The following is a 27,025-nucleotide window of genomic DNA, read 5'->3' as shown; positions in this document are numbered from 1 at the left end:
ATGGGGACAACCCAATTTTACCTGATAAAAACTTACGTTAAAGGACTCCTAATTTTTCATGAAACAGGATTCGGAAGGTGACTGATGAATGGAGCATCTCCGTTTACCAACAGAATGTTCTCCTACAAAGATGACAAGAGAACTCACAAAAAACGAACATTGTTGTTTGGTTTTTAACTACCTTATACATCTCGATCTATACGAGACAAGGAGAGCAAGAGGGACCAAGGCCCAGCTGAGACACTTGTCGCAACTCACAAGTCCCAATAAGATAGTCGTGCAAGCGTACAAGTGGTTGCTTAGCACTTGATATCAGTCATCCTGTGGTGTGCATGGAGTAGCAGCTATTGTTTTGATACTACTAATTATCACTCTTAACTCTTATAACCACGTGAATAAATATATTCGTTTTTTTATTCTAATGATCCACGCAGAGATTTCAAACAACATATATACTGAAGATCGGAGTTTTTCCCCAGTCCAGTTGCAGAAAACTTTAAACAAACTACCTAACGTGTCTGGACTGGAGAAATTTCAAATAAAAAAGTTATACACCATACGTCACTTAAATTGGTTCAGTACTCAAATAAAAACGTCATAACTTACACAGGAACAATGAAAATCCTATGCAAGTTTAAACAGCTCCTTAGCTTGAATTTACTAGCAAGGCTGTCCGCGTGGGGAAGAAGACAACTCCAACCTATATTCATGTCAAAAAGGTACAAGGGAGTGGCATATCTTACATCAGTGGCTGAAGAGGTATTCCTTACGTCAGAAAGGTCCAAAGAATGGGCTATAAACTACAGAAACAGCCACCACATTTTCCCATCAAAATGTTACATATACAAACTCTGTTCCTAGATACACGTGACAAGCACTAAGTTGCTTGTCAAGATGGATATACAAAATCAAATATAAGAGAAGGGGAAAAATACTGACAAAACTATATGATTTTCATCCAACGACAGAATGGAAAACAGAGTCTCATCTTTAGTTGTTATGTCAGACGTTGTAGTCCAAGCTCTGAGGAAATAAGCCTGAGCAGCACTTGTACAAGCTCCCGCACCCTAGCTTCTCTGATGGATCAGCAGGGACAGTAACAATTAATAAGTTACACTACCACAAGCAAAGTTGGGTCATAAAAACCCAAAGCCAACACTAACATACACACAGTTATCTACTCCAGCAGTGTGTCATGTTCTTTCCAGTTCAATTAATGGTGGCCACAACATCAAATTTATGCTTACAAAAGTCACATGCAATATTGGAAATAATTTTGATTGCTTCAAACCTGATGCTAAAAAATGTGGGGGTTTTCTACTTTTAGAGTCCCAAAGTGAGCAGGATCATGCAGATCGACGCAGATGGGGAAAATGGAATGAACAAGTATTCACAGAGATCCAACACCAGCTTTTTTGTTAACAAACAGAACATTCAAGGAGGAACCACGGTTTTGAAGAATGGGACTGACAGGTTAGCAGTGGCAGATAGTTCAAGTTTGCACAGTAAATTAGGCAGGTATCTCAACAGACATGCACGGTTTAGTTCAACTATCCATTGTGCATGGACTAACTTAGTTGTAACAAATTTGCGACGGGATGCTAACTATCTACACTCAATTATTAGAAATGACTTAAGCTAGCCAATACCTTATTTTAGAGATTATGGTGAAGTCCCTAATATTCAATATCTACACCACACTTTCTAGAGTTTATCTTATTGTGCATGTGGATTGTATGAGGACAAAAACTTCAACTTTAAAATGTTGATTGTCAGTACAAACAGAAACGGAGGGGGAAAAAAGATCAAGAAGTTTTGGCCTCCATCATGTCACGTGATCAGAGTTTTCTAGTCCAGCATGGGAAAGCACAAGTTGCTGGCTATGATAAATGGCCTAGGCATTAAAAACACTGCCATGGTCCACAAGCTGTCAGCTGTGCCTCAAAAATCCAAGAATTACCAGAAACCTTTTTCTTACCTTGAGACAACAAGCTCAGAGAAAGTGGGAAGCAAAGACAATAAATGAGCTCGTCCATGGGATTTGTTTTCCCCCAAAGCTTCTTTCAGATATGTAGGTATGTTGAGAGCATTAGCTGCGTCAATGTCTATGATTAGTCTAGCAAGCTCTTGAAGAACACAAATCGTTTCCTCAACTCTCACACTAGGCAAAGGATGTTCTCCTGCAAACGAAATAGTATGACAAGATCAATGGGGTTTTAAACTTATAAAATAAAGCATATTCATAATGTACATTATAGTTTTCAAAGAATATAAAGTCACACACTCCCATAATCCGCCTTATTTTCTTTCGTAAAATTAACTTCAACTATAACTATTGAACATCAGGATTATTAAGAAAAATTAAGCTCCAGAATAAAAATATGAATTTTGAAGATACCTTGGTCATTTTCGTCTGCTAAAAACTGCCCCAGTATAACCTCACACCGCTTCATAAGAATGGAAATTGAAACTTTGCTGGTTTCCGATGCTGCAGCACATGTGCTTGCCTTTGCTATACAGCTGCAACCACAGAAAATAGCTACATTGAGTTCTCAATTTACACAGTTCAGCTTCAGCAAAAATTAACATTGCCCAATGCCCCATATCTAATAGAGGCAGTGCCCACAAAAAGGAGAAATGGAAAGTTAGATGCATGTAAGACTCTACCATCCACCCCAGTATCTTTTTTGACAGATCCCCATTCCCCAAATCCCCCACATGTTATATGCATGCTTCTTCAAATATGAGGCATGCTGCCAAACTATTTAAACATGATCTACATACTATTTTACATAGAACTGCACGGTGCTTATACCTGCATAAAGAAAACATCATCTGCAAACAGCTCAGCGAAAATCGGCTGCAGTGCAAAGGTAAAAGACCAACAGTTTGAACAGGGAGGGATCCTGTTCGTGAGGCACAGCGATCAAGACAGTTCACAAGCCTTTGCAAAACCTGAAAGAATGTGATCATCAGATGGTCACAGTTGGGCATTTACAAGGTCAGGAGAAAAGTGAGTTTCAAGCCAACGGACTAGCAGGTGTCGTGTGCTGCTGCAAGAGGTAAACAGATACTTCTTATCGACTAACCTCAACTGGAGCATCCTTTTGCAATTTCAGAATATCATCTCCAAAGACACTGAGGACACTCATCTCAAGGGTCTCATCAGCTGTAATAGAATCAGCTGAAGGAACATCTGATGACAACACACGTCCACAAGAACCAACAAGAAAGGTTTCATACACGTCCGCGACCTCCTTCCAGAAACGAGCTCTAGAAAGTTTATATGAATTCACATCACTTCTGCAATCGGCATTGTCCTGCCTCACCTCATCTGTCACAACACGATTGAAGCATTCAGCAGATATTCTCCAAAGGGTGCCCCTTGGGTTGTCTCTCCTTGTATTCATGCACCTAAGTACACAACTTTCAGAGTCAGCATAGAGGACCACAATAATAATTTCACGCACTCATTATCTAAAATCTAGATTGTTTAAATGAATCTTTTTAACATGGAAAATCGAAAAGAAGTATAAAACAGTTTTGCTGCTCTGCAACAACATAGAGCCTTCTTGACAAGTGAATGTATTCTTACTTTTGCATTATGTTATCAACAACAACAACAACAACAACAACAAAGCCTTTCGCATTATGTTATCAAATAAAAAGAAATTACCTCCCAAGACCTTGAATGACTTCTGGTGAGGCACTAAACCTTTCATTCGGTGGAGCCTCCAGAAAAAGGTTGACAATGATTGGCACAAGCTTTTCTACAAACAAAAGACCCCAACCACAGCCCACTGCACTATCCAGTTTCGTACCGCTGCCATTGAGCTTACTTCGTTCAACTGTAGCCATAGTAAATTACACATTTATTACTCAATATAAGAAATATATTTTCTCGGGTTATGCAACATTGCACATGAGATATCATAACATGTCTTACCGAGGGCACGCTTTGTACCATCTACTGGTGCATCGGAATTCTGATCATGTATTTTTTTACTGTTTTTCTGGAGGGGGCCTTCTTGCCCATTCAGATAGCATAATAGCTCAAGGAGGAGAGGCGCCCACATGGAAGACAGTGTAGCTGTCGGGCGTAGCATAGGAATGATTTCCAATATACCTCGTTGTACAGCAGGGATACTACCCTAAAGCATAAAAGACTAATTGAGACAAGAAATTCAACACTGGACAAACCCAATTTGAAGTATGAAAGTTATATCAGGATAAAAGCATCGAAAAATAAACATGTTCCAAAAACTGTCTACAAGAAAAATAGATTTAAGGATTATTTAGTGCTGTATTTTCATGCCCAGTTTTCACACAAAACCAGAACTGTAGAATGAGAAGCATGTTCCAAGAAACTTATATGGTTACACCGCGTATTCTGGCAAAATACATATCAATGAAACTATGCATGCACAGGCATACCAGTTCACTGTCATAATCAGTAGGAGTCATGGTAGCCTTAATCATCAGATGCATAATAGCCATGAGCCTTAGATACATGTCATCATTAAATAGAGATTGTGCTTGAACGTAAAGATCACCTGCAGGAGTGAAACACGGTTAATAGCTCATTGCAGTATCTGATGCTCGGAGGATAACAACAGGAAGTCATAAATTACCAAGACCACGGAGGACCTCTTGCTTCACTTTTTCAGTGGAGTCATTCTTAAAATTTGGTGAAGTTTGAAGAACAAGTTCATAAATATCAAGAACAGATTTGACATACGAAGATTCCAGATTGCCCTGAAAAAATATATTCATGAAACATGTATTTATGATGCTTTCATTATTATCTAAATCATATCTGAAATATACAGCCAGTCCAATGCATGCAATTTCAAGCAAAAAAATTAGATCAACCTAGGAGGAGCTAGGCGATTTTTCATTAAGAAGAAGAAATAGGCACCCAAATTCGAGCAAGAGGGGACTCGAACCTGGGTGGGTTAGAGTGCACGACCACACCTCCCACCCTAACCAGTTGAGCTAGGCTCACTTACAGTAATAATAAGCACTTTTCAGGTAATAACTAATACTTTTTCTAGTAAAATACAGATCAAGTTCAGATATAATAAAAAACAAAAAAGAAGCCAGCACACTTGTAACTTGTAAGTCAATTCATCTATTATCAGGTGATAACATTTCCTAACAGATTGCATTCCAGTGATGGTGGTTAGTGCCAGCATACAATAAACTGCCTAATCTTGACTAAAGTTGTCCGTTAATTTTAAAATTGGTAACCTCTTGACTTGAATGGGAAAGAAATACCAAAGGCCCATGTTAATTTTTGCTAGTATGCCAATACTTGAATACAGTTACAAGAAATCGTGAATTTGTTATTTCTGAAGTTAGTTTGCTCAATTAAGACAACTAGACAAGTTACAGAGTTCAAACAACGTGAGCACTATACTGAACTACAAATCAAAGGTGATTTGAGTTTCTTCTTTTTTTTCGAAAAGCAAGGTGATTTGAGTTTCTAGACTTGGCTATCTTGTTTACCACCATTGCACCTTTTGGGCCAAGGCCCATATTAATTTTTTGTGCTTTTTTGTGTACAAATTGATGCTGGTTCACATACACTTCTTAAAAAAGAAAAACAATAGGGAAAATGCAGTGAAATTGGCATGACATGGGAGGAATTCTCCCTAACAATAAAAGATAAGCAGATACTTTTATGGTGAATAAAGCAAGCAGGCCTGTAGGGCAGACTAAATAAAAAGTATGGATTAAAAATTCTAGGGAGAGATTGTTGGGTGGGGGACAGTACCTTTGGACAGTTTGCGCCAACAAATGTCTGCAAGCAATTTATGGCAGCAAGAGCAACCTCCTTGCTACCATTTAAGATGCTATTTTTTATGAAATCAAGTAAAAGCACCCAACCTGAACATATTTCAATACAATGCTTGAAATTTAATAACAGATTACGACATATGTACGGTAGGTTGGTAGGCAGTGCAAGAAAAGTTTACCAGAAGAAAATTTGCTCAATTGCTGGAGGAAAGGGAAAAAAGAACGTAAAAGCCGTGCAATACCACCTAGTACAAGGACAATGGTTTCATCCCATTGCTTTTGTGCTGTATTTCGACTGCAAAAGCAAAGAAGTCAGTTAGAAGGACTGACGTAACTCCATGAGTAGGCAATTAGCAAGGAGAAGAAACACTTTTTTTCATTCCTGGACTTCAAATCTCTTATCCTCGCAGCAGGTAATTTGTACACTTAAGATTTGAAAGGCGTGCAAGCTTAAAAAGAAATCAAGACTTCGATGCTATTTGATGCCAGAGCAATTAGGCCAACAGGGAATACCAGAAGCTAATAGCTAGTATCTAGGTATATTACTAATCAAGTTGAGGATCATAAATTATTGAAGTTACAAAGCTCACGGCACTTAACCCTTTCTTTTCTGATAAGCAGTAGTTTCATATTCAGTTAATAGCCAAATCCTATTGTTTATGGTTCTCTGAAAAAAATATATAAACCTGTGATGGATAAGCATATGAACAGCTTTGCCTGCCCGAGTTCCTAGCTCCTTCCCTTGCCACTCATCTCGAGATGAGGTAGATGCCTGAAAAAAAAAAGGTTTACCCTAATTATCATCAGAGGATATTCATGGGAAAGATGAAATGTGCTACCTAACTGTGACATTACTTACCAAGTGGGAAACATGCTCTAACATAGGGAAAACATATGACCACAGACAATCCTCCCACATACTTTTAGAAAGCTTTTGGCCATGGGTGCTGAGAGTCTGAAAGAGAGTCCTAACAGCCGAGTTCCGAACCTTGAAACCGGAAGGGAAAAAAACACTTGGCATAAGTTTGTATAACAAAGCTATTGGCAATAAGAAAATTTGTTCCTGCCCAATATCCAATGGAAATGATTCATCCTTGGCAAAACTGTTTTCTTCAAGAAAAAAATCAAACTAAAACTATTTTCATGATAGGAAAAGGAAGTGTGCATTGTATATGTGATGCAAACATAGAGGATGCCAAGGTACCATGAATTACTAATACAGAGATCACCAATCATTCAATGAGCTACTAAAAAATTATGACAATATCATAGGTGTTCGTGCATAGAACAAATGGTATGTTGAGAAGATGCACCTCAGGACGATCATCTGAACCCAATTTCTGGAGGACAGAAAAGACTGAAAAGAAAAGTTTACTATAATCAACAACTTGTTTTGGGGGAACTTGCTTGATGTTTGCCTCTATAATTGTTGCGCCCAACTGAGCCTCTGCAAAGCAAATGGTGAGCTACATATTTGTGATATACGAAATCAGGGAGGAGGAAGTATACTTATATGTTGTGACCACACACCTTCATTCATGTGATTAGCTTGCTCAACAGAGTTGCTGATTAATCCCTTCACAACAAAATCAGTAGCAGTCCACAAAAGGCCAACTGCTGTTAAACTTATGTTTATTTCAGTTTTCTGGGTACCATATGCTCCAGTTACCAAAATGCACCTGCATTTGTTAGCACAAGAAAGTTAAAGAAATTTGCAATAAATAGTAAATAAAATTAAATATACAAGCCCTAAGAAACAAGCTTATGAAAAGCTGCAGGCCAAACAAACAAGACCTAAGGTGTAGCATATGAAATTTTCTGAATCATCATTCTTCAGGATTTATGTTGGTGATATTCATTTATATAAGATCCATACTTTATGGTCTACCTTCCAATGAGATTGTAAGGAAGCCGAGACTTAAAATACTTTAATTTAGGTTTCCTTTTCTTATTGCATGTTACTTTCATTTCAACTAGTCTTACAAAACAAGACATGCCATCTATGAAAGAAAAGAAAAATCAGGATGTTATTCACTAGCTGTTGATGGGTTCTTTTATATGATAAAAAAGTGGAGCAATTGGCAACATCAGTCATGCAAGGATGATAAGCAGCAAATCACCAAGTTAAACTGGCAAGAGCCACAGTGACGGACTCCCACAGCATATTCAACAGTCTCGAGTACTATGGATATTCTAGCTCCAAAGACAATGTTTAATGTGAAAGCAATCCAATTTAGAATTGTTAGTTCAGAGGTGACACATAGGGCTGCATAAAGTGCCCATCTCAAGTAACACAAGCACAATATGGTAACAGAGGCAACAGAATGAAGAGTCAACAGGCAACAATATTAGCAGGATTAGTTTAAGTATTCATTAGCAGATAAGTTAAGTTGTAATCGATTAGGAGGTTTGAGTTGTTAGGGAATTCGGTTAGTTAGAGATATTACTTGAGAAAGGGGCACTTGTAATCTGCCAGCATTATATATACAGCTCAGCTTGTAATCAGGAAGAACTTAAGCAAGATTAATCTATTGCCTCTCCCCCAAATCCCTAACAAGCGTAGAGCAGTCGAGGCTTGACCTCGGCCCTCTGCTGCCTCTCTCCAGTCAAGATCCCTTGGCCATACTACAAAGTGAGAATAATAGCAAGAGCAAACATTACCAAAAACAGTGGATTCGAGAGACTTACTCATCAAGGCATTGTACAGGTATAGTTGCCAGTCCTTCGTTCATTATTACACGTATGCTCTGCAAATTAAATGGTTACGTTGAAGCATGTTTAAAGGGCATGGTACAACTTATGTGCTAGAAACAAAGCATCAAGATGTACATCACTTGCATTAAAAAAACACCAAAAACAAATGAGCACTCAACATTTATTATCCTTTTGTTTGACTTAATGACCAGTATAAAGAAAATCGGTGTTAATTTATAAATGTTTCCCACTGTACCACATTAGTTTATCAATACTTTAAAAAAAAGCTTCTTTGGTCCTCCATTCTAGAGTTGAGCAATGTAGTCCCATAGTCACATTCGTGTTATGGACACCTTCTTTGGAAGGAAGTTCAGGCGCAGGGAGAAGGCCAAGAAGTCAGGGAGCACTTAGATAAGATTTGGTTAGTTTGTTTGCTGCCAGATTAGATTAGCCGGCTGGATATTAGGTAGTTAGTTAGGGGAGGGTCCTATATGTTCAGGACCTCCCGATGGTTTGAGTTAAGCAGTAGTTTATCTCTAATCTCAGAGCCTCTCAAGGAGAGGGCGAGTTAGCTGTAATCTATCTGCCAATTGCTATAGTAGATCCAATAAACATGCTATATCAATTCAACTTCCATAGTCCAACGTATGCATAAACATAACAGGCCCGGGCAGCTATGCAAGGGCAGAAACTTCCCAGAGAAATCATATTATGCTAAGCATAGCAAAGAGTAATTTAGTAATTTTACCTGAAAGCCTAAGGAGATGAGATCTTTTTCTGAAGCATCAGTAACCGCCCTGGAAGAAAAGATGTATGTAAGCAACCAGTAAATGTCAAATAAAAACATATGCCATGGAACGAATGAATAGCAGTGATACCTTAACATATGAAGAATGCTGGGCCAGCTATATGACAACTTTTCTCCATGTCTCTGAAACAAAATGGGTAAAGAAGATATTGTCTGATGCCCACAATGAAAAGCATATACAAGAAAATAAGTACCTCGAGAACATGCAAAAGAATCTTTAGTGCACCCATTTGAACATCAACATTCTTGTTGGAGGAATAGAGGATCACCAGTGGAGATAAAACTGCATACTCAAATGATACAGTTTCACTTTCATTGACCATCTAGCAAGAACAGGAGCAGATATGTCAGACAAATCACACCAGCAGAGTAAACAGCAGAGTAAAATTAATGAACCCTTACTTGGCTTTCTTGAAACTGATGAGGTGCTGAACTGATACCCTGAAATTTTTCAGAACCCACTACCGAACAAATTGATTGATCCAATGAATCCAGTGCCATACTTCGTAATTGTGGATTGGAGCAATTGGCAAGCTGCAAGTGTTGCCATCACCAAGATCATCACAGTGTTACATAAACGAAAAGAAAAGTACCACTGGATAATACTGCTACCTCAAGATGATGAGCAGCAATTTGATCCCATATCGGTTCAACTCCTGAACAGGATAAATAACATAAATAATCAGTAGCAGAACTAAAAATTTATGGTGCCAGTTAGATTTATCTCCTAAATACGCTCCACATTAATTACACTACACAGTAAGTCAGTAAAGAATGATCAAGTTCACTAGCCATCTGATCTTCCTAAATCCAATGCTCATTCATTCACATGAACTATGTCATGCAGTAATAAATTGCAACAGCATAATCCTAACAATGCTATGGATTGACAGGCATTTTTATGACCGCAGTGCGACACTGAATGGACAAGTATGAGATGTCTCACAAGCAAAAATACAGATGATACCCATCTCAGAAAAAACATACAGATGATACCAAATTACCAACTGCAAATTAAGCTCAACCTTTGAAATCCAAAAAGCAGAAACCCAGTAAACTCAACTGTTCAGTTTAGCAAATACATATTCTGTATAAATTTATATGTGATCCACCTCATGTTGCCACTGTTGAAAAGTACATCTTTGTAGTATTTACACCTGATCAAACTGTTAATATGTACAGATTTATGTTTATCCCTTTCTGGCCCATGTTGGCCTTATGGCCCATTCGGCCCATACTTTGTATACTTGTAACCCTAGACTGAATGGAACGAGGGCAGACTGGTTATTCTTCCCTTCTTCTCTAACATGGTAACAGACCCAGGTTCTCCCCAACACCGCCACCGCTTGCAGCCTCTCTCCGCCGGCAAGCTTCTCTTCGCCGGCGAGCCTGCTGCTGAAAGGATCCTGCGGCACACCCTCCCTGTCGCCTGATTGCGGCTCTCCCTCCGTTGCGCCGCCTGTTCCCGCGGCCTCTGCGTCACCGGTAGAGACGGCGCCCCTTCCCCTCTGCGTTGCGGATTGAGGCAGCACCCTCACCCTCTACGTCGCCGGTCGAGGCAGCGCCCCTCCCTCTCTGTAGCGCCGATTGAGGTGCCGCTCCTCATCTCCTGTACGTCTGCGTCTCCGATTCAGTCGCCGCCCCTCCTCTCCTCTCCGTCTAACCAGCAACAGAGGGAGTTCGTGCTGCTGTTTGTGCTGCTGTGGCGTCCACCTCTCCAACATCAGCGTCGTCCCTCTTCTTACTGTCATGGGGTCATCTGCTGCTCCTTCTACCACTCTTGCACCCATTTCATTTGGTGCTCCTGTCATGGATGTGAAGCTCAATGGATCAAACTACAGAGAATGGGCTTTCTCTCTCAAAATGCTGCTGCGATCTGCTGATCTTGCCTCACATCTCAATGATGCCCCACCACCAGCCACTAATGATAGAGAGGTCAAAGCTTGGAACCTTGATGATCGGGTAATGGCAACTATCTGCATGAGTATGGATCTGAGCATTCGCTCCTGTCTTGAGGATCACAATACTGCAAAAGAGATGTGGGACTACCTGAAAGGTCACTATCAACAAAGCAGCTCGGCCCTTCGCTATTCACTTCGCCAGAACCTTCATCATCTCCAACAGCAGGACATGTCGGTTGAGGAGTATTACAGTGCCTTCACTAAGATACCATGCCAGCTTGATTCAATGGTTCCCAAGCCTTCTCCCTTATGCAAGGATTGTGTCCCATCTTGGACTGACAGACAAGTATGATCAGCAGAATACTATGTTTGACATTGTGATGGGTCTGCGGTCTGAGTTTGAACCCATTCGTGTTCAGCTTTTGGGGAGACCTACTCTTCCTACATTGTCTGAAGCACTATCTGCTCTCATGGCTGAGACGCGCCTTAAAACTCTTACTGCACCAGTGTCTCAGCATTCAGTGCTAGCTGCACCGTACCTGTCTGTTTCGGTTGCAGCACCAGCCACCTCTCAAAGACTCCTTGCATCCACTGTGGCAGGACGAATCATCCAGATGAACGGTGTTTCAAGAAGTATCCTCACCTCTTGGCTGAAATGCGAGCAAAGTGTGCTGCTTCATGCCAGGGGCTACTTGCAGCTTCTAGCACCCAAGCAGTAGCTGCACCACAGTTCCAAGCAACAGCACCTCAGTTCCAGCAAGCAGTAGCATCTCAGCTCCAACTTCACTCAGCACCTCAGTTCCAACAGCAATCTAGCAGCACCACCTCTGCTCCAGTCAGTGCATACATGTCAGCTAGCTCCTTGTCCTCCACATCACACCCAGGTACTAGTTTTTGGGTGTTGGATTCCGGAGCTTTTTTTCATATAACTTCCGATTCCTCTCATTTGGATTCTTGTCAGCCAATCGCTGATACTCGTTCTCGTTCTGTTCAGACCGCTGATGGTAACTTTTGCACAGTTACTCATCTGGGAAATCTTGTCACTTCTGATTTTGATGCTTCTGATGTTTCTCTTGTGCCAAAACTTTCCATGAATCTTATTTCTGTTGGCCAACTAGCTGATATGAATTGTGTTATTGGATTTGATACCACCTCTTGTTTTATTCAGGATCGGCAAACCCGAGCACTTCTTGGTACTGGCCGTTGCCATAAAAGCTCATCAGGTCTCTACATCCTTGATCATCTTCGGTTGCCGCCATCACCTTCTTTTGCATCATCATCATCAGCTTCTATTGCGGCCGCTTTCCCTCAATGGCATCATCGCTTTGGTCATTTGTGTGGCTCACGTCTGTCTACCTTAGTCAAGCAAGGTGTTCTTGGTCATGTATCAATTGATCCCTCTTTTGAATGTACTGGTTGTAAACTAGGGAAACAGATTCAACTTCCTTATCCCTCTAGTGACTCCAAAACTACTCAACCTTTTGCTCTTGTACATTCTGATCTATGGGGACCCGCTCCTTTTGCCTCCAAAGGTGGCCACAAGTATTATGTCATATTCATACTCACTACACCTGGATTTATTTCATGAAGCATCGGTCTCAATTGTTATCCATTTACAAGTCTTTTGTTCAAATGGTTCCGATTCTGGGGGAGAGTATCTTTCTAATGCTTTCCGTCAGCTTCTTTCTTCTGAAGGAACCTTGCCTCAGCTCTCTTGTCCTGGTGCTCATGCTCAAAATGGTATTGCTGAGCGTAAGCATCGTCATATCATTGAAACTGCACGAACTCTTCTCATTTCCTCTTTTGCGCCTTCTCATTTTTGGGCTGAAGCTGTATCTACTGCTATATATCTCATCAATCTTCAGCCATCATCTTGTCTTCAGGGCAAATGCCCTGGAGAAGTCTTGCATGGGTCTTCTCCTAGATATACCCACCTTCGTGTTTTTGGTTGCACGTGTTATGTTCTTCTACCTTCTCATGAATGCTCAAAGCTCACAGCTCAATCAGTTGAGTGCGTTTTTCTTGGTTATAGTTATGAGCACAAGGGTTATCAGTGTTATTACCCTTCACTCGTCGTATTCGTATTTCTCGTAATGTCACTTTTCTTGAAAATAAGCCATATTTTTACTCTTCTACTCCTCCACCCTCCTCATCTGTTGAGTCCCTCTCCTTCCTTTTCTTGCCACCTGTATCTAGTTCACCATGTCCTTCCTCTTTTGACACGGTTCCATCTTCTCTTGATTCCTCTACCATTCCACTTGAACCAGCTCCATCTCTTGATCCAACACCTCCACCTCCACTGTCTGTTCCAACTTCACAACCTTCATCTGTTACACCTTTTCCTTTTCACTATTCTCGTCGAGCCCGTATTCCTTCTCATACCTCTAGTCCTTCTTTAGACGATACTTCTTCTCCTATCCCAACACCACCTTCTTCTCCACCATATAACCTTAGGGATCGTTCTACTATTATTGTCCCTGATCGACTTGGTTTTCCCACTGCTAAAGCTGCTTGTGAGCCTTCTTCTTATCAGGAAGCTGTCCATCTTCCTGTTTGGCAAGATGCCATGTCTGCTGAACTTCATGCTTTACAACACACAGGTACTTGGGAGGTTGTTCCATTGCCTCGTGATGTTGTCCCCATCACATGCAAGTGGGTATACAAGGTTAAAACCAAAGCTGATGGCTCTATTGAGAGGTACAAGGCTCGGTTAGTTGCTCGGGGATTCCAACAGTCCTATGGTCATGATTATGGGGAGACTTTTGCTCCCGTTGCTCATATGACCACAGTCTGTACTCTTATTGCTGTGGCTGCCATTCATTCATGGACTATCTCTCAAATGGATGTTAAGAATGCTTTTCTTCATGGTGATCTGCAAGAGAATGTCTATATGCATCCACCACCGGGAGTTGAGGTTCCTCCTGGATATGTTTGTCATCTTAGGTGTGCTCTTTATGGTCTCAAGCAAGCACCGAGAGCTTGGTTTCAGCGGTTCAGTTCAGTTGTTACTGCTGCAGGTTTCACTCCGAGTGACCATGATCCAGCTCTGTTTGTTCATACCTCTCCACGAGGTCGCACTTTAATTCTGCTATATGTTGATGACAAGTTGATCACTGGGGATGATTCAGAATACATTACCTTTGTTAAAGAGCGCCTTTGTGAACAATTTATAAGCAATTTTCTGGGCATTGAAATTACCTCCACTACTGATGGCTATTATCTCTCTCAAGCCAAGTATATTCAAGACTTGCTTGCTCGTTCTGGCATCACTGACACTCGGTGTGCTGCTACTCCTATGGAGCTTCATCTTCATCTAAAGCCACCAGACTAGAGATCAACATCAATTTCATATTCTCAAACTAAATGTGTCTAATTTAGATTCTTCTCAGCCACTTTTAGTTGAGGGGGCTGTTAATATGTACAGATTTATGTTTATCCCTTTCTGGCCCATGTTGGCCTTATGGCCCATTCGGCCCATACTTTATATACTTGTAACCCTAGATTGAATGGAACGAGGGCAGTCTGGTTATTCTTCCCTTCTTCTCTAACACAAACTTCTGGTTTGAAGCATAAAAGATTATATTTGATTCATGCATGTTATTTTATCTACAAGTAAAGAAAGCACCCACGATGCAGATTGTTCACAAGTATCGATGTCATGCGCTCCACTGAAAATGAAATGCTCCCGATCTGCTGGCCTGACAATTGAGAACTTCCAGATATGTGCTGACTTGACAATTGGTGCAATGCAGACAGAAGTGATTTCACTGCCGCTATGTTCATCAAGGCTGAACTTTCAAACAGCTTCCTCCAACAAAGAAACAAAATGCAGTTTAGTATTACGATGTAGTTGAAACATGAAAAGCAGCAACTTTCGAACAAATCTCTCCAATAATGGAACAAAATGCCCTAGCATGCGGGCAATGCAGTTAAGAGATGAAAACAGAAACAAAAAAGACCTGAAAGAAGCAAGAAACAAAGGTTTCCCTCCTGACCTGAGAATTTAAAGAAGAGAGGATATGGAAGTCACTGTACTGTCCAGATGTGTCTCTTGAAAGTCTTGAAACAGAAGCTGATACTTCCTGTGAGAGGAACTGGTAGTGTCAACAAAATGATTGCACTAACATAAATTAGACACAGGAAACAATGTATCATTTCTGGTAATAAAATGTTAGCAGAAAAGAAGAGTAGCGAATAACAGAAATTCCAGTTTTCAAAAAAAAAAAACACAAATTCCTCAACAAACATAACGAGTAAACTGGAGAAAAAAGACTGTAACCTGAGTGGAAGCATGTGGAGAATGAATAGCTCTATCAAGTGCTGAAAGAGTCTCCAACACCTACAATTCCAAGGATAAGAGATCTAGTAGTAATTCCTGAAACTCAATTTTTCTAAAAAAAAGGGTAATCAAACTTGCTGCTTACCAGAACCCAGGAAGGACCAAGGATATTGTGTAATCGATGTGCAACATTAAAAAGTGTCCTTAGTGCCTGGGTTCAGAATGAAACTAGTGTAAATACATGTGAAAAAAGCAAGGGATCATAATATAGCTGTAACAGATATTGCGGTTGTTTCCTACTTGCCTGCACATTTTTTGGTGTGAGAATAATACCATCACGCTGGTCCATTGTAGTTTCTGACTTCTTTGATCCAGGAGACTGCAAGATGCTGGCATAGATATGGAACAAAATAAGAAGTGGTGTGAATAATTTCGCAACGGTCATGGATAGCAGATGCAGCACACTTTAGGCACAACTGAAGCATTCAGTATAAATAAAGTCATCGCATGAAATATAAATGCCCAAATCTCCAGATTTTGGACTAAGACAACTGTAAATTGAACATTAGCAAAGGTGTATTCCGACCAGCAACCATCAAGATCTGTGTTTAGTATTTTATACAGTAGTCATTTTAGCTATCACCTATCATTTTTGACATATCAATCATCACAATACTACTACCACAAGTAAAAAAGGCAACAAAAATCTTATCCTCTATAAATTCAGTAGTGATGCCTGATACAACAGACAAGAGTGCAAATATTCTTGTAGCTATCTAAAAAAAAGGGAGCTCCAATTATAGCATCCTACCAAGCACGCCCTGAAAAATCTCACGTCAGTCCGCCAATACAACATCCTAAAGAATACAATTCCATTTTTCGAATTCTTAATTTCCAAAATTTAAAATTTAAAAGATAGAAAACCCTTTTTAGAACAGATAAAGCTGCAAATTTGAGCGCTACCACATGCTTATGATAGAAACTTAATTGGACGTACCATAGATAAATTATAAAGCTAGAATTTACAATACGATGAATATTGCAGGTAAAATCACTAAGATATGCTTATACAGTATTTCTAATCAACCCTATTACAATGATACCCATCACATCTCACGTATTACAAAGAACGATAGGAACTTAGAAGAGAAGAGAAGGGGACTGCAGGCAAATGATATATTCTATTCTAAAAACAAGATATTTGGCTATATGCCAATCTTCTAGGAAACAGAACACCAGTGGAATACCTTTTCTTCTCTCCTTCATTCGGGTTATTGATTGTAAACTTGCAAAGTGATGCTAGAAAAGAGTTCAAGGGCTCTATAGCACGGAGAACTCCACAAGCCTGAAATGCATCCCACATTCTGATTGTCAAAGCAGTTAATACAAAGGATGGGAAATGATAAAACAGAAAAGCAACAGAAGGTCAGTAGCCCTTAAGCCATATCATGGGACGGATACTGTTATTCTCTAAGTGGACTCAAGTAGGGAAATTTTCAAAAGGTTTTGATACATCAACAGATCACTATTATCACCTGAGTGAATGCCTGGTATCCTTTCAATATCTCTAATATTATAGCTTCCCCCTGTGACCTGTTAATTAGATTACCCATAACCATAAGAACAGGAAAAATATCATATAGTAATTTATAGGAAGGTAAATGTCAGTTTAAAAATTGAGCTGACCTCATCAAAATAAGTGAAAGAGAGTCAAGGATGGTTAACCACGTCGAATTGACCATAGCCATACAAAGAAGGGCCAGCTGTCCACTACATTCCATACTATTTGATTCACATTTTGGTGATTCAAGCTAAAAGGAAACAAAAAATAATAAATTTAAATTCCCAGATTCATTATTTTATTCATAGGAATCGTCTCTTCTCAGTTCTCTTAGTTCTTACCTCACCGACATCGAGAGCTTCATCAGTCAAAGTTGCAATAGTGAAAACTACACCTAAGAGGCCTTCAAGGGCCAGAGTGATGGTATGTGCTTCGCTAGCAACCAAAACAGCAGCATTTGATGCATCGTTATCCATACTCCACTCAATCCCTGTGTATGATAATCGCCAATATCAGTAGTTAAAATCTGAGTAAATAAACAACAAGATCAGAGGAAGTAACTTATCATCAGACTTTGTTAAACTGTAGAGAGTACCTTTAGCTTTACTACTGAACATTCCAGCAACAGCAGCTAGAGTCTCTTCGCTTGAATCTGAGGCCTATAAAAGAAATATTTCTAGTTAAAGGAATAACAATGGAAAATTCTCAAATCAAATGAGATCAAACCATGTAACTAATAAGGATGATATTCTAGTGAAGCAAGGAAACAAATACCACCTGAATAGTAGCTACCACCAAAGCAAGTGCTCTAACTATGTTCTCCACGACATTAGTATTCACAGGATTCCTGTGTTGTTAACAGAAGAAAAAAGATATATGCATAAGTTCTCCCAAAAAACATAAAGGACTAATGTTATGCCCAGATACATAAAGCAACAACCAAGTGGCATACTGTATTGTTAATAAGTTCCAAGAAGAAATTTCTGGTGAAGCAACAATGCAAAATATAAAATATAACAGGGAGCTTTTTCATCGAAACCCTCAACAGATAACTCTTCACATGAATGAAAAGCATACAACTACTGCTATCAAAATAAGAATCTTCAAAGCCTGTGACAAGGTTTATGTGCATCCAATCACCAGGAGAAAATAAGATAACTTAAAGAGATATCTACACTATATTTCCGACACTGATTCCTAATAGATAAAAAACTTTCTTAAGTTCATACGTCACCTTTCATAAAGATTGAGAAGTAAATAGTTATAATATAAGAAATGGCGTGCCATGTTCACTGATTATGTTTTATCTCAGTGTTATCTTCTACAGGATTGCTTCCATCTATCGATTCTAACCAAAAAGGAAAAAAAAGATATCTTTATGGCTCTCCAGCACCGATCTTAAACATGGATCACTAGGAAAGGAAATCCTAAATTTCTATCCTACTAGACAGTCATGATTAGAAAGCCTCCAGAAGAAGAAATGAACGTATCAAGAGACATTCAAGAATAGCACTGTGGATATAATACATACATGTCAAACGTCTGAAACAGCAAGCGCAGAGTGCAGGCTTCTACACAAAAACCCTGATAAACAAATGGCAAAAGATTAATTATCAAGAAGCACGAATTTCTATTGCAGCCAAGGAAACTTACCCTTAAAATTTCAAGAACAAGTATCTGATGCCATAATGGTAAGTCCTGACGGGTAACTTTTACAAGCATATTAAGGAACACCTGTGAACAGAAGCAACTTAGAGCATAGGTAGGCTAAAATAACTGGATGAATTAAAAGTAACATGAGCACTCATGTAATAATGAACTACTTATTTCATATCCCAAATTAGTTGGTTCAAAGTGTTACATGTAGACTAGCTAGCAATTTCAAACTACATGTAATGTAAAAATGTGATATTATGGTCAATCATATCAGGGGGGAAAGCTGTGTATTTCTAAGTACGCCGTTCCCCTGCATGTCCAAATTGTAGGAACTACCCTCCAAATTGCAGAATGAAATCTCTAATCTACTGGTAAATCAAATTTTGGATGATGGGAACTAAAGCTGATTAGTGACATCATACAAAGTCATATCTAACTGAATGATTCAGATCTTTTGAAAATACTGCTAACTTATGGTGCTTAATCTACCTCATGTGGATATAATCTAATGGACAAGATTTGAGATTGTTTGTTCTTATTCTGCTACTTTAAGATTGCATATGATGCATCCCCAAGCATATCCAACCTATTTGGCCAGTCCCATGATTAATCTAATATTAAATAATGAGTACCAGGACTGGGATGCATATGAGAATCGGCAAAACAATACCTCACTTTCAGTAACAAGTGAAGAGCTGTAGAGCCTGATGACATGAGAAACCAGACGTAGGACTAAACGGCGGAAAGAAGGCTCCCCTGCTTCACCCTCAAGCTGAAGAAAAAGAAAAAGAAATCAGATCAGACAAAGAAGTTGTTAATGGCCAGTGTTCTAGTGTTGTGTTGTGGAATCTATTAGAAAAACAGTAGTTATTCTAGTATAATTTTCAACTAAAAGTCACATTAAAGATGCTTTCAACAACTTGTCATGTCCAAAATTAGATATTAATAATAGGTTCCCTTGAAAAGCCTTCGCAACACAAAACAGGGATTAGAAACAAGATGATCACATGAATAAGGTAAGGTAGAAAAGAGCCAAGCCATTAGAAGGGCCTACTTCTTGGACCTATTTATTTTAATGCCAAACCTCTCAAGCCTCTGATTTGGCCAAAAATGATCAACTGTTAGCCCTATTATTAGTTTAAAGGGCATGAGCTACTAAGAGTCTGTGACCAAAAGACTACGGCCCTAATTCATACTTTTCGTGCATACAGAGTTCCAAAATCAGAGAACAGAATACATGGTGACCTACAATTTAAAAATCAAGTACCAAGAAACACATAAACTTTGTGACTTGTAAAGACAAACATGACATAAACTTTGTGACTTGTAAAGATAAACATGACAATGTTGCAAACGTGAACGTATACTGAATATACCAAAATTTATATAATGCATCTGTATATGAAGTTTGTGTTGTGACTGTGGTGATGCAATCAGAATTTTAAACTGCAAATTAAACATATCATTAAAGTCAAACACCTCATTTCAATGGACCTACCTCCACATTAGTGCGGAGTGAAGTCATGAGAAGTGAGCAAATTTGATGACGCAGGACCTGGCAGATTATTAAGACGTTCCAAAGTTATCAATCAATGAGTTTTAAAAAAAACGGAGAGATAAAAGGCTGTACAGGAACACAGACCTGCTGGTAAGATAACAATGCCCGGAATATAGAAACATATGTGGATAGCACAAACCTGGAACAAAAAATATCTAGGTGAGGCTCAGATTGTTCTATATGCACATGTTCTGCATAACATTTAAATAGGATTTGTTCTATATGCATCTTCTTCACAAAATATGCAGTCGAGACTCGACCCTCGACTATGGTAGAGCATGAGGATCAGTAATTTTTAACTCAACCCCATCATGTCATTACATGATAAGAAGTGATGGACAAAATTCCAGCGAATGAAGGCATAACAAAAATTTTCATTGTGGCACTTTGAGAGCTTACTCAAGTATGTCAAGGGCGAATGTCCTATGCAGCGAATGAACACGAAGCCACGTAGCCTAGAGGAAAAAAAATTCGGGAGTCACCCACAGGATTATGTGAAGAGAAGATAAGGAAACACTTTGTATGTCCTTATTTCCAGAAGAATAGAAGGTGCTATCAGAAATCGTTCGCACATACAGATCCACCTGCAGCAAGAGCTGTCAGGTCTTCAAGCAGACGAAGTCCAAGCTTTCCAACATCACTCAAATTCTCCCTCATAGTAGGCTCTCCAGAGTTGCTTGCTAGTGATCTGTCATGTAAAGCAATCTGAATCAATAGAGCAAAAAAAGAAGAAATGCAAAGCAACACACAGAAAAAAAACATTGACATTCCTGCAGTACCTATCATGTATTTGGTATAAAAGTCCTTTTCGAATCTAACTAGAATGAGGAAGCCATAAAAATACAAGTAAAATGCAGAGCTTGTCATATTATTGTCCATGTCAAATTGTCAACTACAAGCCCATGGCAGAACTACATAAACAAAGCAAAATTCAAGCATCATCTAAGAAGAATCTAGCAGCATACATGGGCTGCAACCGTTTTAGTGAGTAAAAAATTTGCGTGAGTAAAAATGTATGGGTTTTGCATTTTGGGCTAAAGTTTACATGCTTTGTCATAATGTCAACTAGCAGTTGAAAGTTGCCTTAATGCATAATCAATAAAGAAATAGACAGAGTCTTACAGTGTGCGACTGAAGCTATGAGTGACGTTATCAGCAACAGAGCTAACACGGGAACTGAGTCTTGCTGAAGAAGCTTTACCGGAGGGAAGTGATTCAGCACGAATAACATTATCAAAGACCAACGCCACTGCTTGTCTAAATGTAGCTGCTGCCGTACTAAATGAACATTATGTGATTTAGGATATCACAATAAGACTTGGAATCAGAGAGACACAGTATGCAATGAGCTTACTTGCGGACACTGTCAGAAGATCGACTGCTTTCAAGTAGGTAAAGGCATATTCCAAGAGCTTGAGACATGCTCTCCTGAAATAAACATAAACAATCTACTGATAAGATAAGCCTACTGATGGTGACAGTAGTACAATACTATGATCCTGAGAAGGCGTTTATGGCATGACACTTCGTGCTCCAAAGAACAACCAGTAGAAACAATCAAGATTCAAACATAACCCAAGAAGTAGCAAACAGACATGCTGCCTCCTACCCGCAGATTTAAAAGTTACAAGTTACTACCTCCGTTCTTAAATATATGACGTTTGGGACGAGATGGTTAGTTCAAAAATGAAACTTTCTTAACAATATTCATTCTGGAGCCAACTGAAAGACAAGAATGCACTCTTTTTTCAAACATTAAAAATCTCGGAACTCACATCCCAACAGTCAGAACTGGTAACAAGAGGTGATGACTCGTTGGCTCATTACTTATGTCTTATGTTTACTATTTTGATAGATAGGCTTTGCATGTTCTAACGCGTTGTATCGAATTAAACCACATGTAGCTAAACACATGACGCATAAGAAGCCTTCCGCACAAAAGAAATAAAATTATAACCACTGATAATTGATACCTCACTTTCAGGATGTAGATGTGATTGAAAGAGAATCAACATGGTTTGCAAAGTCTTTAGTTGAACAATCTCATCTGTCATCTCTGCGTGCTGCGATGAAACAAACACCAGAGTTAAGAAACTGTGAGTTCAAGGTTGCAGCTAACTACAGATGATTATGAAAATAAAATTTATGAAAGACATGTACAGAAGAAAACCATAAAGAAAGTTCTAGTACAGAAAAAATAAACAGCTACAATAAACTTCTAGTCTGACAGATGTAGGTTTGAAATTGTGTCTACAACATATTCTTAAACTCAAATCAGAAAAACAGTAAATGGCATGACAGTTAAAAAAAAACAGCCAACCTAGGAGAAACTAGGTGCCATTGTAAATAAGAAGAAATAGGCACCCAAATTCAAATCAAATAGGACTCAAACTGCACCCACTGAGATAGGTTCAGTTCCTAAATGGCATGACAGTCAAAAGACAGCACAGAATTGGTCTGATTTTTTACATTTATAGAAACGAACAGTTAGACATTTGTGGATCCAAAAACAAGTAAGAAAAGAAGAACTCACATCCTTCAAAGTCGCTAGTATCTCCTTCAATGCAGATGATGCAACAGCACCGTGTGATATAAGCTTTTGCAAACAGGATAGTCCTATTACACTCAACTTCACTGATTTAACACTGCATGCCATCAGAAACATCCGCACTATATCTTCATTCTGAGCTATTTCACTTGGGCCAGATAGAGATCGGAGCTTCAAGATTTAAAAAATGAAAATATGTCTCATCAGTGAACAAGTAGCACAGTATTTACACCATATATGATATACCACTACTTAGAATGCATAGAAGGTCAAAAACTACAAGCCTTCTGCAGAATAAACATGTTTAACCAAAAATGCTCATGTCCGGGAAACAGATAAAAGGCTCAGCTTATCCCTACATGTTCCCAAATAGTCATGGAATAAAGACAATAATTGGTTACATCCATCATACTAACATCACAAGGGCAAAGTACAAGTATACAATCAGATGCTAACTAAAAGTTTAAACAAACTTACGCCAGAGTATATTGTCGTTAACAAAAGAGTACTTAAGCTTTGAACAATTGATGATTTGGACAATGAAGATGTGGTCACACTCTTTAGACACATGCTGACACACACATAAGGGGGGCAAACACCCAACCTTACACATAGAAGTTCTCAAGAGCACCAGAAATTATAACAGTAATCCTCCATTGGATATAGTTTCAAATATCAAAGCCAAGTTTATAATTGCACGTGAGCCACGGAACACAGGACTACTAGCCTATACTAGGTAATAAACCCTTCAACTTGAAGGAACCAGTGAAGTTTCTCCAGCTCAACGCGGTTTATTCTTCTTTGGGCATATGGGGCTTAAGCTTCTGCAAAACCATGGAAATGGTGTGCATTCGGCATGAGCTTGAGATTTTCCACTCCAACCATAGACAAGTCACAAAATCAGTTCCGAGGATCTGAATCAAAGCGACTTAAGCCTCAAACTCCACCCAAAACCATTCATCGTTGTAGACATTCTGCACCCACCTAGTGAACAGACTTGTCTAAGCACTAATCATTAAGCTCACTTAACCATGAAGCACAAATTGTAGCTAGAAATTTAGAATCCCACACAGAGGTTCCAACCGTTTAAGTAAATTTGGGGCAATCCTACTCCCATATCAGTATATCACTAATTCACAACGTGCTGTTATAGCAGACAAAATTAGAACTCAGTTACCAAAGCCAAATGAGTGAATGACCACTTCCAAATTCCAAATACCCGTCCAAACGGTCGGAGACGACTCCCGACGCTAAATGGATCCGCAACGGGCGAGCGCGCGGAATGGGTGACGGCGTCATGATCACTGGTGAAGGTGGGCGTAACCGCGTAAGTCGGGAGAGGCGGACCTTAAGTATAGCGTGCTCGGCGGCGTCCTTGACAGCGGGGTGGCGGCGGCGGGCCTCGGCGGAGAGCGCGCGCAGATCGGCCTCCAGCGCCGCCGTGAAGGCCATCTCCGCTTCCGCCTCCGACCTGCTCTCTCCTCAGGCCCGGCAGGGCAGCGATGGAGAGACTAGGGGTTAGGGTTTGGGTTTGGCCTGCGCTTTCGCGGGGATCGGAAGCGGGAGGCCGCGCGGGACGGGCCTGGCGAGATCTGAGTGAGACGGGGGACGACGACGAGGTGTGCTCGATGTTAGTTGCCTTCGTCTTGTTTCGCGGGAAGAAGGTCGCCGGACCGTTCGTTCTGGATCCTGCGGTTGTCTATCTTGGTCCGTTGATGGAAGCTCAATTTAACTGGGTAGGGCTCCAGCTTCGGCTTATCCTGCGACTCCAGCTGCAACATTACCAAACAGTTTGATCAAAAATAGCTTCATCCTAGAGCATTAGAGGTCTGGAGCCATTTTATATGAAGAAGTCGAAGCTAAAAAAGAGCTCCTTCGGCTCCTTCTTATTTTAGGAGAAGCTGAAGTCCTGCTAAACTAGCCTATAATTTGTTCAAATAGGACGCTACTAGTCACTGGGTTAAATAGGGCTATTTTAGTTCAAAGAAACATAAGCTATAAGAATGGTTTGAGTCATGTTCTAACAACGTTACAATGATGATGGTTTTTCTTTTTTCTGAAAAATGGCTCTTTTTTCATGACAAAAATTATGTTCGTACGTCAGCCGTCTCAAGCATTGTCTCCCGTCGGAAAAAAAAAAGAATTGTCATTGCAGTTTGGGATCTTTTACAACCATTGGGTCAACTGACCAGTGGATCCGCTGGATGCCATATAGGAATTTTTTATAACATGGACAACAGAGATGAAGGTAGGAGAAAGAAATGGATGTTTCGCAAAGCAACTATTCATAAGCCAAAATTTATGATTTTGAAACTACTCCTTCACTATTATATTAATTGTTATTGTCATGCACCTTATAACATTTTTCTTACTTACTTCCATAAATTAAGATATATAATATTACCATGATAAAAAAAACATGAATCATTGTAGATGTTGTCTATTTGTTATCTCGTCGCATAAGACTACCAATACGATTCCGATAACTAGTTATGTTTGGTCCAAACTATTCCATTCACCTTTAAAAAAACATTGTGTCGATGTTTCGCCGATTGGTAAATGTACATCGCGTGTGTAGTTCGAATGGCTTAGCTAGCCATGGCCTGTTGGCTGCCACCCCGCCCCTCTCCCTCCTCCATCCCTCTGTTCCACAACCCATCAAGCCCATATTCATCAACAACTCTTGCGGGTTCTCCGCATTAGCTTACCACCCTCATCACATTCGCCTTTCGCTTCCCCTCCATTCATCCCTCCTCTCCACTTCCTTATGAATGGGCGGTCGGGGACTCCTGTAGCCTCTCTGCACTGTCCGCATGTGCTTCCAAGCATAGTTGATGGAGATCGCTGATAATCCCCATCCTATTCCGTCTCCTCTATTTCTGTTACTGAGATGTGTGGTGTTTTAATGTTTGATTTTGTGTTGCAATGGTCAATCTGACATGTTTCAGGATTGTGGTGCCATTAGAAGTATGTTTTCTTAGTATTTTTTTTATTTTGTTGCAATACATCATATTTGGGACGTTCAGATTGTATCCTTTTCATGTTGCAATAATAATCAGGCTAGGGAGTCCTACGTCTAAGGGAGAACTTGCTTCTTTTCCCCCACTTTTGTTAATCTTCTGACAATATATCCAGACAGGTATTTCCGTTCTTTCAATGTAAATGGCGGGAGGCCTCGATTCAAAAAGAAATGTTGCAATGATAAATTATTATTGCAAACATCACGCTTTCATGTGTGCAGCAGACAGGAACAGCATGCAATATCAAATTTTCTTTTCATTTTCTTTGTTGGTTTTCTCTTCGGATTAGATGGTAGTGAGCTAATTTTTTAGCATATTTTTTTATGTTGCAAATTATATTTTGATGTGTTGTGGAAGATTTTTTTTAGCGTTGCGTACAATATTTTTAGATATTACAAAAGATTTAGCACTCAATGAAAAAGTTCGAGTGTTGCAACACGATACTTATGTTGCAGGCTTAGCGGGAATTTTACAAGTGACATTACCATCCGACACTAGGTCCAGACATGGAGAGGGAGAGAAGTATGTGCCCTAGTGCTAATGCCAACATAGAGCACCGCATTAGCAGGATGCCCAAATACCAATTTGATTAGCTTGGGGTGTACATTAGGCTGGTTTTGATACTGGTTTTGATATTTTATTTAGAATCATTTTGTGGACCCAGCCAGTCCTGTAAAAGCGTGATTTTATTTGGGGCCTAATCAATTCCTAAGCCCATCCCCATAGAACCAGCAAAATTGGTCTCCAACATCATATTGCAATATGTCGGGGCTCAAGCTGACAGGCTCCAAGTTGGGTTGTCTAACTTTTTAAATGTGGGAAATAATTTCATATTTCGTTAGCTCCCATGGAAGAAGAACCTTTTTACTTTTTTTCAGGCTGCAAAACTGCTGTTAAGGCCCGTCCAATAAGCCGGACCAAAACTGCTCAGATTAGTTTTCGGAGGGTGGATTGTATGATTTTTGAATTTGAGCGTAGATTACATGGACAAAAACTGTATCATAATCTAGGTAATCCGCACGCACGAGGCCACTGCCAGCTACAGGACTACGGAGTTCCAATAGGACTCCTAGCATCAGTTCCTACACTTTGCGGTGAGGTGACTCAAGACACGTCCCTTCAATAAAACTCCTAGAGACAATTCCTCGACAGATTTTTTTTTCGTAGAGATCTCTCTGCTACTCTCAATAGTGGAATTAAC

At 39.7% G+C, this 27,025-nt stretch overlaps 1 protein-coding gene across 1 annotated transcript; it reads right to left on the bottom strand.

Annotated features, from left to right (window-relative positions):
- Positions 1-678: 678 nt before the first annotated feature.
- Positions 679-24,428, bottom strand: LOC117858633 (uncharacterized). The gene is made up of 44 exons (XM_034741745.2): positions 24,152-24,428; positions 22,790-22,975; positions 22,230-22,319; positions 21,611-21,684; positions 21,379-21,534; positions 20,833-20,944; positions 20,656-20,711; positions 20,341-20,395; positions 20,197-20,253; positions 19,369-19,470; positions 18,696-18,776; positions 18,574-18,626; positions 17,820-17,889; positions 17,638-17,701; positions 17,384-17,532; positions 17,168-17,292; positions 17,017-17,074; positions 16,729-16,826; positions 15,786-15,870; positions 15,627-15,692; positions 15,482-15,541; positions 15,198-15,284; positions 14,832-15,006; positions 9,914-9,957; positions 9,704-9,835; positions 9,496-9,624; positions 9,372-9,424; positions 9,242-9,290; positions 8,488-8,546; positions 7,330-7,478; positions 7,113-7,246; positions 6,659-6,787; positions 6,486-6,571; positions 5,979-6,094; positions 5,777-5,889; positions 4,632-4,755; positions 4,435-4,553; positions 3,947-4,151; positions 3,677-3,848; positions 3,090-3,414; positions 2,816-2,955; positions 2,399-2,520; positions 1,979-2,180; positions 679-1,076 (listed from the first exon to the last, which is right to left on the bottom strand). Exons 1-44 carry the CDS (start codon positions 24,254-24,256, stop codon positions 998-1,000), a joined length of 4,845 nt encoding a protein of 1,614 aa, XP_034597636.1. The 5' UTR covers positions 24,257-24,428; the 3' UTR covers positions 679-997.
- Positions 24,429-27,025: the final 2,597 nt, after the last annotated feature.

The sequence above is a fragment of the Setaria viridis genome, chromosome 5 (assembly GCF_005286985.2).
Source record: "Setaria viridis chromosome 5, Setaria_viridis_v4.0, whole genome shotgun sequence".
NCBI lineage: Eukaryota > Viridiplantae > Streptophyta > Magnoliopsida > Poales > Poaceae > Setaria > Setaria viridis.
Note: the sequence above shows the minus strand (reverse complement) of the source record. Positions and strands in the feature narration are given on the sequence as shown.

What these genes read in the sequence shown, in the direction of transcription:
- LOC117858633 (XM_034741745.2), bottom strand. Translation starts at nt 24,256, where the DNA reads ATGGCCTTCACGGCGGCGCTGGAGGCCGATCTGCGCGCGCTCTCCGCC. An exon ending in TGGTGGTAGCTACTATTCAG is followed by an intron (nt 17,702 to 17,819) that starts GTGGTATTTGTT and finishes TTTCTTTTATAG; the next exon opens with GCCTCAGATTCAAGCGAAGA. An exon ending in AATGAAGGAGAGAAGAAAAG is followed by an intron (nt 15,871 to 16,728) that starts GTATTCCACTGG and finishes TATCTATGCCAG; the next exon opens with CATCTTGCAGTCTCCTGGAT.